The sequence below is a fragment of the Hyperolius riggenbachi genome, chromosome 6 (genome assembly GCF_040937935.1).
Source record: "Hyperolius riggenbachi isolate aHypRig1 chromosome 6, aHypRig1.pri, whole genome shotgun sequence".
Classification (NCBI taxonomy): domain Eukaryota; kingdom Metazoa; phylum Chordata; class Amphibia; order Anura; family Hyperoliidae; genus Hyperolius; species Hyperolius riggenbachi.
This window is the reverse complement of record NC_090651.1, coordinates 123,270,612-123,283,447: the sequence shown is the minus strand read 5'-3', so window position 1 is coordinate 123,283,447 and position 12,836 is coordinate 123,270,612. Positions and strand designations below refer to the sequence as shown.

Sequence of the window (12,836 nt, the reverse complement as noted above, 5' to 3'; positions counted from 1 at the left end):
CTGAGGAAAGCGAAGCTGGGCAGGATGATTATAATGACGATTATATGGATGCCACGTATGTTCCCAATAGAAGTGATGGAGGGGGAGTCAGAGAGGAGTAGGAGGAGATGAGTTCCTGAAAGAAGCAGGGGGAGCTCGTCCTCAGAAACAGCTGGTGGCAGTGTCCGGCGCCATGTATCGCCAGCTATGGACAGCCAGCCAACATGCCCTTCAACGTCAGCTGCTGACTCTGAGGCCACCATAGTGCCATCACTCCAGGGGGGCTCAGCGGTGTGGAAATGTTTTAGTGTGTCTGCCTCAGATCGGAGTAAAGCCATCTGTTCTCTCTGTCTCCAAAAATTGAGCCGTGGAAAGGCCAACACTGACGTAGGGACAAGTGCCTTACGAAGGCATCTGGAGAAAAGGCACAAACAGCAATGGGAAGAACACCTGAGCAAAACCACACAAAATAAAAGCCACCCTCCTTCTCCTCTTCCTCCTTCAGGTGCAGCATCTTCAGCCGCTTTCTCCCTTGCACCTTCACAGCCACCCTCCTCCACTCCGCCTCTGCCCTTGAGCGGTTCCTGCTCCTTTGCCCACAGCAGCCAGGTGTCTGTGAAGGAAATGTTTGAGCAGAAGAAGCCAATTTCTGCCAGTCACCGCCTTGCCCGCCGTCTGACAGCTGGCATGGCGGAACTATTAGCTTGCCAGCTATTACCATACAAGCTGGTGGTGCTTTCCGTAAATTTGTGGCCATTGGAACACAACAGTGGAAGATACCAGGCCGCACTTATTTTTCTAGAAAGGCGATACCCAAACTGTACCGTGAAGTTGAGAGGCAAGTGGTGTCATCTCTGGCGAACAGCGTTGGGTCAAGGGTCCACCTGACCACGGATGCCTGGTCTGCCAAGCACAGTCAGGGCCGCTACATTACTTACACAGCCCATTGGGTCAACCTGCTGACCGATGGCAAGCAGGGAGTACTTGGCTGCGCAGCGGAGCAACTAGTGACACCTCCACGGCTTGCAGGCAGGCCTCTTGCCACCTCCTCTCCTTCTCCTCCTACTCCTCCTGCTACATCCTCTTCGCTGTCGTCGTCGTCCTCCTCCTTGGCTGAGTGGCAGTTCAACTCTAGTGGTGCTGCCATCTCCTCTCCTGCTACACAGCCCCATCTCCCCAGAGCCTATGCTGCATGCCAAGTACGATGGTGTCACGCCATCTTGCCTTAAAGCGGAAAGTCACACTGGACCAGCTCTCCTGACTGCTCTTAAAAAACAGGTGGAGCACTGGCTGACCACGCACCAGCTGGAGATCGGCAACGTGGTGTGTGACAATGGCAGCAATCTTCTTTCCGCTTTGAATTTGGGAAAGCTGACACATGTACCCTGCATGGCACATGTGCTGAATCTGGTCATTCAAAGATTTGTGTCAAAGTACCCAGGCTTAGAGGGCTTCCTGAAGCAGGCCAGGAAATTGTGTGGGCATTTCAGGCAGTCTTACACGGCCATGGCACGCTTTGCGGACATTCAGTGGAGAAACAACTTGCCGGTGAGATGCTTGATATGCGATAGCCCGACTCGCTGGAATTCGACCCTGCTCATGTTCTCTCGCCTGCTAGAACAGGAGAAAGCTGTCACCCAGTAATTGTACAATTACAGTAGAAGAACACAATCTGGGGAGATGGGGATGTTGTGGCCCTAACAACTGAACACTGATGCAAAATGCATGCAGGCTCATGTGGCCGTTTGAGGAGGTGACCAACCTGGTGAGGCACCATCAGTGACTTGTTCCCCTTACTTCCTGAAGCGTGCCGTGCGTAGAGTGGTGGATCAAGCTGTGGAGGAGCGTGAAGAGGAACAGTTACGGCAGGAAGAGTCGTGGGAGCAATTTTCATCAGAACCAGATGTTTCCTAAACACCTGCGGCAGCACAGATAGGGGAGGAGGAGGAAGAAGAGGAGTCGTGTGGGGAATAAGAGGAGTCAGACTCGGATGATGAGGAAAATGTTTCTGTGGAGGAGGAAGAGGCGGCGGCAGAAGAACAACCGCAGCAGCCGTCACAGGGGGCTTGTGTTGCTCCACGTTCCGTGGTATTGTTCGTGGCTGGGGGGGGGAGGAAGACAACAAAACAAAAGGCATGTACATGTGCCCAACCCATGCACATGCCTTTTGTTTTGTTGTTGCAGCCGCCCGCAGTGCAGCCAGAAAAATTAGGCAGGCATGTACACGCACCAGAAAAATTATTATAGCGGACGCTGCTAAATTCAGGAATCCGCCTGGAGTCCTGGACCCTGTTGGTGGTGGCGGAGAAGGCATTCAAGCAGCCGGCGGGCAGAGGTGCTGTGTGGGGAGCGACTTAGTCTTGGGGCAGGCAGCCAGTCACACGGCTTGCAGGAAGAGATGGTGTGTGTGGGGACTGACTCATTCTTTGGGAGGGCAGTAGCCTTCCGGGATCCATGCCTCATTCATTTTGATAAAGGTGAGGTACTGAACACTTTTGTGACTTAGGCGACTTCTCTTCTCAGTGACAATGCCTCCAGCTGCACTGAAGGTCCTTTCTGACAGGATGCTTGAAGCAGGGCAAGACAGAAGTTGGATGGCAAATTGAGACAGCTCTGGCCACAGGTCACGCCTGCGCACCCAGTAGTCCAAGGGTTCATCATCGCTGCTCACAGTGTCTACATCCACACTTAAGGCCAGGTAGTCGGCTACTTGCCGGTCCAGGCTTTGGTGGAGGGTGGATCCCGAAGGGCTACGGCAAGGCGTTGGACTAAAGAATGTCTGCATGTCCGACATCACCATGAGATCGCTGGAGCGTCCTGTCTTTGCCTGCATGGACATGGGAGGAGGATTACTGGCAGTGGTACCTTTATTGCATTGTGCTGTGACATCACCCTTAAACGCATTGTAATGCATAGTTGCCAGCTTGTCCTGCCGGGTGATCATTACCCCCTTCGTGATCATTACCTTGTCGCGGTGAAGGGGCTTGCGTATCACAATGAAGCAATGACCGCCGGCTATATAAGTGTCTCAGGGGTTGGCACACCAAAGATAATAAGGTTGTTGCTTCATTGTGGTCAGACCAAATTTGATCAGCTGGACAGTCACTGTTCTGTCATTCAGCTACATCAGCCGGGTGACCATATGGGCTGTAAAGCCACCATCACCTGCACTCTCGTCATGGTGCGCACCAGTCCAGCACGGCCGTCACTACACAATCAGCCGTTTGCGGTGCGTTACACAGTGAGTTTGGTCTGTCAGTGTGAAGCAGTACACTAATCACACTACCTGATTGATGTATACACATGCAGAATGTTTTAAAGCACTTTAGGCCTGCAATTTAGCATTCAATGTGATTTCTGCCCTTAAAATGCTGCTTTGCATCAAATCCAGATTCTGCCCTTAAAACGCTGCTTTGCGTCAAATCCAGATTTTCCCCCGGGACTTTTGGCATGCATCCCACTCCGCCATGCCCCCCTCCAGGTGTTAGACCCATTGAAACATCTTTTCCATCACTTTTCTGGCCAGCATAAGTGTTTCTAGTTTTCCAAGTTCGCCTCCCCATTGAAGTCTATTGCAGTTCGCTAAAGTTCGTGCAAACCGTACCTTTCACGGAACTTCGCGAACCCGGTTCGCGAACCAAAAATTGGAGGTTCGGCCCATCTCTAATGTCTTTATGTTTTATTATTAAAAAAATTGGTTGGAGGGGGTACAGCAATTAGCCAAAGCACATAGATTTCAGAATTGCAGCTCTGCCCATAAGACTAATTGGTAAGTTCTGCCAATGTTCTAGCTTTTATTTAATGTGAGCGAAAAGAGGAGTATAATTTAAGTTGTATAAGGAATCAGGGTCTCTTGTGAAATGAATCCCCAGATATTTGACATGTTTTTTAATGGATATTGGAGGATCTATCATTGCCTTAGGGAGCTCTGAACTGGATGAGAGGCATAATAGTTTGCCTTTATTTAAAGAGACCCAGAGACGAAGATGATACTAAATTTATACATACCTGGGGGTTCCTCCAGCTCCATAAGCCTGGATCGCTCCCACGCCGCCGTCCTCCACTGCCTCTGTCCGCCGGTACCAGGTCCCGTAATTTCGGCCAGTCGACACAAGCGCAGTGCGCTCCCTCCGTACTGCGCAGGTGCATGCATACAAAGCCGGAGGGAGCCCCTGTGCATGCGTACAACTGGTCGCATCCGGCGGAAGTGACGGGACCCGGTAGTGGCGATAGAGGCAGCGGAGGATGGCGGCGTCGGAGCGATCCAGGCTTATGGGGCTGGAGGAAGCCCCAGGTATGTATAACATCTCTTTTCATTTTTCAACTGGCCTTCGTCTCTGGTTCCCTTTAAGTTGATTTTAAACCCACTCAAGGAACCCACAGATTTGATGATGTTCAATGCCTTATGAAGTTCTTTGTGTGGTTTGGCCATGAATAAAAGTAAATCATCTGCAAAAGCAGCTTGAGTTAAGGCTTCTCTTCCAATTGGTATACCTGTGATTTGATCATGAAGTATGCGAATTAGGGGTTCAAGGGCCAGATTGAACAATAGAAGTGATAGTACTGGTTGAACTTGATGGACGTATGTCTTTTTTCAGCCAAAATAACTATGTAAATAACTATAGGGGGCACACTTGACGTGTGCCCTTCTCGAGGGTAAAACGAGATGAAAGAAAGCCAGGTGTATAGATTTGGGCACTAGGACTATCTTGTAGTGCAAGTATAAGATTACAGAAGGAGCCTTGAAAGTTCATTTCATTAAGGATAGCTTTTAACCAGCTCCATTTGACATTATCAAAGGCCTTCTCGGCGTCTAGTAGTGGTAAAGCATAATATTTGCTAGTGATTGTGTAGGCCTTTGTGAAGTCTAGTACCGTGAGGACCTTTCTAATGTTCATGACTGCCGATCTATTTCTAATGAATCCCGCTTGGGTGGGGCTTACGAGTTTGTATATAAGACCCTCCAGCCTATCAGCCATAATCTTTGTTAGGATTTTAATATCTTGATTAATTAAAGATATGGGCCGATACACTGCCGGGTCTAGGTGGTCTTTACCTGACTTGGGGAGTAGTTTGATGTGAGCTGACTTGGCTGAATTAGGCATGTGGTCATCTTTAAGGATAGCATTAAACATGTTTTGGAGAGATGGTGCAATCTCTACTTTTAGGAGTTTATTGAACTCTGGGGATAGGCCATCTGAACCTGGAGATGTATAGTTTGCTAGATTTTTAATTGTTGATAAAATCTTATCTTGGGTGACATCTGTGTTAAGAGAGAGCAAATCCTCAGATGTTAGAGTAATGAAATATTTTGGAGCAAGTCTTTAATTTGAGAAGGTTGATTGTCAGTGGTCGTATCACTATAGAGCTTGACGTAAAACTGTTGAAACTGATCATTAATTTGTTTGGGATCAGAAATAAGTTGGCCTGAGTTACTTCTAATCACCGGAATATTATTGGAGGGATGAGAACCGTTAACAATATTACTAAGCATTTTACTCATTTTGTTCCCATATCTTCTAAATCTGATTTCTTTGTACGTTCCACGGATAGGATCTTTAATTTTGAGCCAAGAATCTGTCTCCAATTTATTTTCCATCCACTCTAATTTAGTTACAGGATTTGGATGTCCCTGGAATTTGATCAAAGACTCTCTAGCTTCCCTTACTGTTTTTGAATGGTTGTTCTAAACTTTCTTTCTTTTACCAGACATAAAGGTTATTATTCTCCCTCTAAGGACTGGTTTTGCAGCTTCCCAGAATAACTCAGCATCTGATATATTTTGTTTATTTTCCTCCCAATACTCATGCCGCCATTGCTTGAGGAGCTCAGCAAACTGTTCATCTTGACAGATTTGCACTGGAAATCTCCAGAGAATATATGTGCCCCTAGGGGTAGATTCTTTCATTGAAAGGACAATTGGAGAGTGGTCTGAAATGACCATGTCTAAGATGTCAGAGTGCAGCACCCTTTTGGCAATTCTGTCTGATACCAAAAAAAAGTCTATTCTGGTCCACAGATCATGCTGGGCAGAATAGAACGTATACGATCTGTCCCAAGGGCGCAGCACTCTCCAAATGTCTGTCAGCTGTGTATCTTGTGCAAAAGCACTAAGGTGATCAGCTTTTTTCTGATACATTTGAGGTATTGGGACACCCAAGGATCTATCTTCTGCAGTGCTCATTATGGTGTTGAAGTCTCCCCCAACTACCCAATTTGAAGATGCGTCATGAAGAATCAGCTCGCTGAGCTTCCCCATAAACAGTGAATTGTCTCCGTTTGGCCCATAAACATTCAAAAGATTAATTACTTCGTTACCTAATTGCAAGCGAACTCTTGCCCACCTTCCTCCCTCGTCAAATTGTTGATCAAATATCTTACCCTAAAAATGTGTATGGATTAAAATAAGCACACCTGCTTTCCTCTCAACTGAGGACGAACCGAAAACTTGTCCCACCCAATGTTTTTTCATAAGGTGAAAGTGTTCGGATGACAGGTGAGTTTCTTGCAGTAGTGCTACTTCTACTCGCAACTTTTTTAAATGGCGCAAGACCATTGAGCGTTTGCGAGGAGAGCGTAGCCCTTTAACATTCCAACTACAAAAAGTTATAGGCATTTGTCAGCTATGGAGATGTGCAAGAGTTCGATTGCAAGCATTGACATAACTGAGAAAGCCCGAAACTACTGAATCATACCCCCTTGAGATGGTGACGACCCCCCCCCCCTTCTGTCAACTGACAGAAAAACAGAAAAAAACCCAGCCCCATCCCCAACATTAATAACTAAGAAAAGTCCTGAACACTGAACACCCATCTTCAGTGCCTGAAGAACCAGAAATGTTAGAGTGAATCAAGGGAGGGAGAAAAACTAAAGTGACTTCACTTCTTCTGCTAGGAGATAAACGAGACAAGCAGGTCCAGTTAAAGTCAAGATCCCGCCTCCAACCACAAAAAAACCCCACAACAGTTCTGGGGTACATTAACTTTCCAGACTTTCTCCAGCAAAACAGTTCAGATGCATATTAAGCAGCTTGATCTTGGTTAAAGAAAGGAAACAAGTGTGTAGCGCCACAATTATTGATTTCAAATACTGTATACATAACCTGCATGAGGTGTTTCTCTCAGGAGCCATCATCACTGTGATCAGGTGGCAATTGAGAAGCTGACGTTCCCATTGTGGAGAAGAAAGACTCAGCCTCCTGTGGAGTCTTGAAGACTCTTGTCACATCTTCACTCTCAGTGCATTTTAGTATAGCTGGATAGAGCAGTGTGAATTTCCATTGACGGCGAACGCATTCAGTGCAGGCCACATTAAACTTTTGCCGCAGCTTCGAGATCTCCAGCGAAAAAGCATTAAAAGTCTAAGTTTATGACCTTCATACACTAGGTCTTGACCATTTTGACGATATGCACGGATTATCTCAGATTTTTCTGCATAGTCTAAGTACTTTGCCATAGTCACACGCAGCCCTTTTTTGGCGTTAGCTGCTTGTGGGGGACTCCTTGTGCGCTCTCTCTACCTGGTGTATGCCTTCTAGGCCTAAGAGGCCTGTAGTAGATTCAGCGCAGATTTTAGATAGAGTTGTCGATGCATATGATTCCGGTAGACCTACTATACACAGGTTGCTACATCTGGACCTATTTTCCAGGTCCTGGAGTGTATCGTGCATCTCTTTGTTATCTTTCAACAGGGTTTGTATCGACTTCACGTGTGATGCATTATCGTCTTCCACTGTTGAGATGCGGTTTTCTGCCTGATTAAAACGGGTTGTATGTGCTTGCAAGTCTTTATGGACTTTTTTGAGGGACTGTGCTTGAATCATGGATTCCAGATCAGGCCGTAACTGATCTACCACCGCTTTGGCTATTTTGGTGTATTTAATGCGCTGCTCACCTCCATCTACGGTGCCTTCCGTGTCTGAGTCCCAGTCTCTATCATTTGGCTCCTCACCAGGGGTGGCGTTCTTCTCACGGCGCTCGTCGCATGTGAGGTATCGGTCCATGGATTGACTGTGGATGTCACCGGGGAGCACAGTGGTGTCCTACCGCCCAGATTGGATAGCGTGGGGGGTTTTCTCTGGTGTGTGAGTCAGTCGGAGAAGGGACCCTCACCGGAGCTTCTAGTCTAATGTCTTCCCTCCAGGGCGCCGGAACCGAAAGTCGATTAAACATTTTACAAGTAAAGAAACACTAACTCCAAACATTCTGCTTGATGTTAAACACAATACAATATTGGCACTACAGTGAAATGATAATAAAATATTACCTTATCATACGACTCTCTTTTTGGTCTTGTGTAACTACTGCTGACTGACCAGTTTTTTGGGATTACAATTTTGACATTTCTAATAAAGAGTCTTTGTTTTGTGGCTTGTAACATGTAAGCTGATGCCTCCGTCACCATTTCCTGAAATTGTAACAAAGGAAATGAATTGGTTCTGGGCCATTCTGGTAATGAGTGTTTTCTGTAATTAGTCCTTTAATGGTGTATTTTACACATACGGTAACCTCTATAACTATAAAACAAGTTATTAATATTGATACTTGCAGTTACAATATACATACCATATCTTTTTGCTTGTGTTAAAATGAACCCGAGATGAGAGACATACGGAGGCTGACATATTTATATCCTTTTAAAAAATGCACATTGCCTGGCTGTCCTGCGGATCCACTGCCTCTAATCCTTTTAGCCATAGTCCCTGAACAAGCATGCAGATCACATGTTTCTGACAGAAATTAGAGAAAAGACTAGAGACTAGATTAGCTGCATGCTTGTTTCAGGTGTGTGAGTCAGACACTACTGACGAGAAAGATGAGCAGGTCTTCCAGGCAACTGGTAATGTTTAAAAGAAATTCAATATAACAGCCTCCAGATGTCTCTCACCATGAGTTCTTTTTACATTTGGGAATAGGTAAAGTTAGGTAGGGTTAACGCTTAATAAGTTTACACACTTTTTTTCTTATTGTGAAACTTGAACTGCTGTGCTCCCAATGTTAATAATTAAATATGATTTTGTATGTGTGGAAAAATATTGCACCCCAGGTGGCACTTTTTGGCAAAATGGGTAAAAAGGACGCTGAAGGGAATGCTAATAGCCGAGGAGGCCCCTGCTTAAATAGGGGGTGATGGGGCCACCGTCTCGGCAAACTACGGCTACAGCTAGCTGGTGCTCTATTTTATTGATGCCCAAATCACCACTAATAACCACTAATCATAGAAAATATTAGACCAGATAGGGTTGGGCGAGGGAAGGGTCTTTAAGGTTAAGCACAGGCGGGGAGGCACATTTGTCCTTATTTATCGGTAGGCCTGGGGATGTTTTAAAGCTAGGCACCACTAGGGGGGTTTAGGGTAAGGCTGCACCAGGGGCAAGCCTTAAAATTAGGCACCACCAGGCTGTTTTATAGTTAGTCAGTGAGGGGATTGGTTAGTGTTAGGCATCAAGAGGGAAGGTTACAGTAAAGTTAAGTTAGGTCATAGTAAAATATCTGTAAAGATACTAATATTTTTCTATTGGAATTAACTAGTATAATATCTAGAATTTTACCAATATTCTACTTAACAGCTTCTCCAGTGCCGTTTTTACTGCGGGACCTTTTTACACGTATTTCTTTTTTGGACACCTTACGCATTCTTTTTATTACAAAGTGCCGACGCCGCTATGGAAAAATGCAATAGTTTCACATACGAATGCACATGGAAAAACACATGCAAGATATGCGTGCAGTTTTCCGTGCATGCAAGTGTGGACATAACCTAAGAAGATTTATTACTGTTTAGGAAAGCAGAAAACTGAGCTACACAGGCCTCCAAAAGTGCAATATTGTATATGTAAAAGGCTTCATGAATGATGCAACTGAACAGCAATCCATGTTTTCACTAGTCAAAATAGTCTGAGTCTTCTCTCTGTTGGGCTTAATTTGCGTCTTAAACGTCTTAATTTGCTTTTTCATGATATCCAATATATCTGTCTCAAAGTTCAGACATAAACACTTCCTGGGTTGGCCATTGTACTTATAGCTGGTGGTCCTATGAGGAAGGGGTCAGTTTTTAATTTCAGGAAATAATTGGCTAAGCAGTAATGACCTGCTGCTGGCACAGGGTGAGGTTAGAGTAGATCTGATATTCTGGTGGATATTCAGCCTGTAGATTTTTACTATTTCTGCAGCAAAATACATTAGACTATGGTCCTTCCTGAAACGTACCCAGTCAGAGGAGGAAGTGAGGAGATAGAACATGGGAACTGTATAATATAATAGCCCAGGTATCAGGGCCATTTTTAGGCATAGGAAAACTAGACAGATGCCTGGGTTTACAACTGTAGAAGGGGGCACAACAGAGATAGTCTTAGCACACACTAATCGAATTCTTATAGCCAACAGCCAGTCAATTTTAACACCTAAATGGGCACTGCTGAACAGATTGTTGCAATTCCGATTGAAATTCCAGTATAATATTTTAACCTGTAAAGATCAGGGCTGTACATAAACACTATGATGTTTTTAAAGTGGATACACACCCCTCAAAACCATTGTTGGTAGGGTTTGTTATATGGGTTCAGTGAGGTTGGGCCAGTAAGAGGTAATTATTTGTGTATTCTTTACAAATTTATTTTGAGAAACAACAATATTTCTATGTAAACTATCAATTTCCTATTGGTGCCAACAAAACTAATGGATGTAGGTTATGATCTTCCCCTTTATAAGATTGGGGTAGGCAGACAAAAGGTGCCTTGCCTGGGGTGCCAAAGTAGCCAGAAACAGCCTTGGACACTATCAACGAACCAATCTGTACTTCCTATCCACCTGAAGCAAGCAAAGTGTTGTCCGGTGTTAGTCGAGGAGCAGAAATGCAGGCATCAAACCAACAAACGTTGATTCCGGTGATACCTTTAATGACTAACTGTACATGGTTTATTGCAAGCTTTTTAAACGTTAAGTTTCTTCTTCAGGCATTATACAGAACTGGAGTGCTGTATAATGCCTGAAGAAGAAACTTAACGTTTCGAAGGCTTGCAATAAACCATGTACAGTTAGTCATTAAAGGTATCACCGGTCCGGAATCAAGGTTGTTGGTTTGATGTCTGCATTTCTATCCACCACCAGAACCGATTAGAAAAAACATTTTTCCGATTGACAAAATTGCCATTGAACAATGATTTTTAAAACAATTCGTAGTCGATTGTTGACACCTACAGAGTTTATTTTCTGTCAATCTGATCCCAAATATCTGATCGCTTCAATGATTTTTCACTAAACATTAGACCGTTGGTTGCTACCTTCATTCATTCAAATACCAAACCAATGATATACTGACTGGAGGTAAACAATCACTACATTCATCAACTATAAATAACTATAAATAACAACGTACCTTTATTTTTTGAATCATCTTAACATTTTCAGGTATGCTTGGGTTAATTGCAATGACAATATCTTCATACCCATTGTTTTTCAGCTGTACCATTGTGCCCATAGCTGAATATGAACCATAAAAGACACAGAAGAAAGCCAGTACTGTTACAGTCTTCATCGTTGGCTTGCCTCCTTGATGTCCAAACTCTTTTGGTGTGACTTTGTAGTTATACAGCGTTATCTAGTCGTATCTTATGACCTTAAATTGTGCTTGTGCGTGTCTGAAGTAGAGAACAAAACAATTATTGATACAACCTTATTTCCCACTGTATCCTTCTGAAACAAAGGCTGTAAAACACTTTGTACTATATACAAGTCATAAAGGAGTCATATGTACACAGTAGGATGAAAATATAACCCCATGTGTCCCCTAGTAGGAAAATAATTTCTACACTGTGTTAGCCAATCGAATTATGTAGGTAGAAAAAACAAATATTTATAAAAGTAATACCTTTTAATGGCTAACTTTAACTTTATCAGTTAGCCATTAAAAGTATTACTTTTACAAAACTTTGTTTTTTTCTACACGCATGTGTCCCTGAAATCAGGTCAGAGCTGTGAGGACAGCAGCAGATGATGGCTGATCAACAGTTTATGGCAATGTGCCACTATGCAATTTATCATGAAGCATATTTGTGGACCTTTATTGATATGAAGTTGTTATTTATCCTCCGTTCCAGGTTTTTTTTTACTTTGGCTTATGAAACATCTGAAAATCTTGTGAAAACAATGTTTACGTGAGTGCATCGCGGTGCGCGAACACTCACAGATACCCGTATGTGGCAGGCGCCACGACCGAATACGTAAGTGATCGTGACTCTGCATTAGCCGCGTGCTTGTTTCAGGTGTGTGATTCAGATACTACTGTAGCCAATAGAGGTCAGCAGGACGCTAGGCAACTGGAATTGCTTTAAAGGAAATAAAAGGAAATAAATATGGCAGTCTCCATATTCTTCTCAGTTCAGGTGTCCTTTAACCAGGCCTGGACTTACATCACAGGAACCTATGGGCACCCTAGACTTTGCCCTCCATAAAGCTACAAACAACCGCTGATCCACACCGCAAGTGTCACTTCTCCCTTAATTCTCTTGCTGTCATTGGTAGCTAAAGGTGCCCCTAATGGTGCCCATACACGATACAATAAAAACGTTCGATTTTCCTATTTTTTCGATCTAAATGATCGAATCTAATGAAAGTAGAAAATACGATTATCCCGTTTTTTCGAAAAAAATCTGATCAGACATGTTGGAAAAATCTTTATATTTGATCTAACGGAGAAATCGAACTAAATTGTGTAATCGAAAAAAAATGAAAAATTGTACCATGTATGGGCACCTAAAGTATAAATAAGCCAGAGATATCCTCAGTATTACATAGCTCAAGGTGCCCCTAAGTATTGGGTAGCTAGAGTTGCCCCAACTGAAAGGAGTTCTGGTCAGT

General features: G+C 44.1%; 1 protein-coding gene across 1 annotated transcript in view; it reads right to left on the bottom strand.

Moving 5' to 3' along the window:
* Positions 1 to 11,448, bottom strand: part of LOC137522068 (calcium-activated chloride channel regulator 1-like) — a 157,113-nt gene extending 145,665 nt beyond the window's left edge. Inside the window, exons 1-2 of the mRNA XM_068242093.1 lie at positions 11,356 to 11,448; positions 8,245 to 8,385 (exon numbers count right to left, since the gene is read on the bottom strand). Coding sequence (XP_068098194.1) covers positions 8,245 to 8,385; positions 11,356 to 11,448 — 234 coding nt within the window. The remainder of the gene's footprint in view (positions 1 to 8,244; positions 8,386 to 11,355) is intronic.
* Positions 11,449 to 12,836: the final 1,388 nt, after the last annotated feature.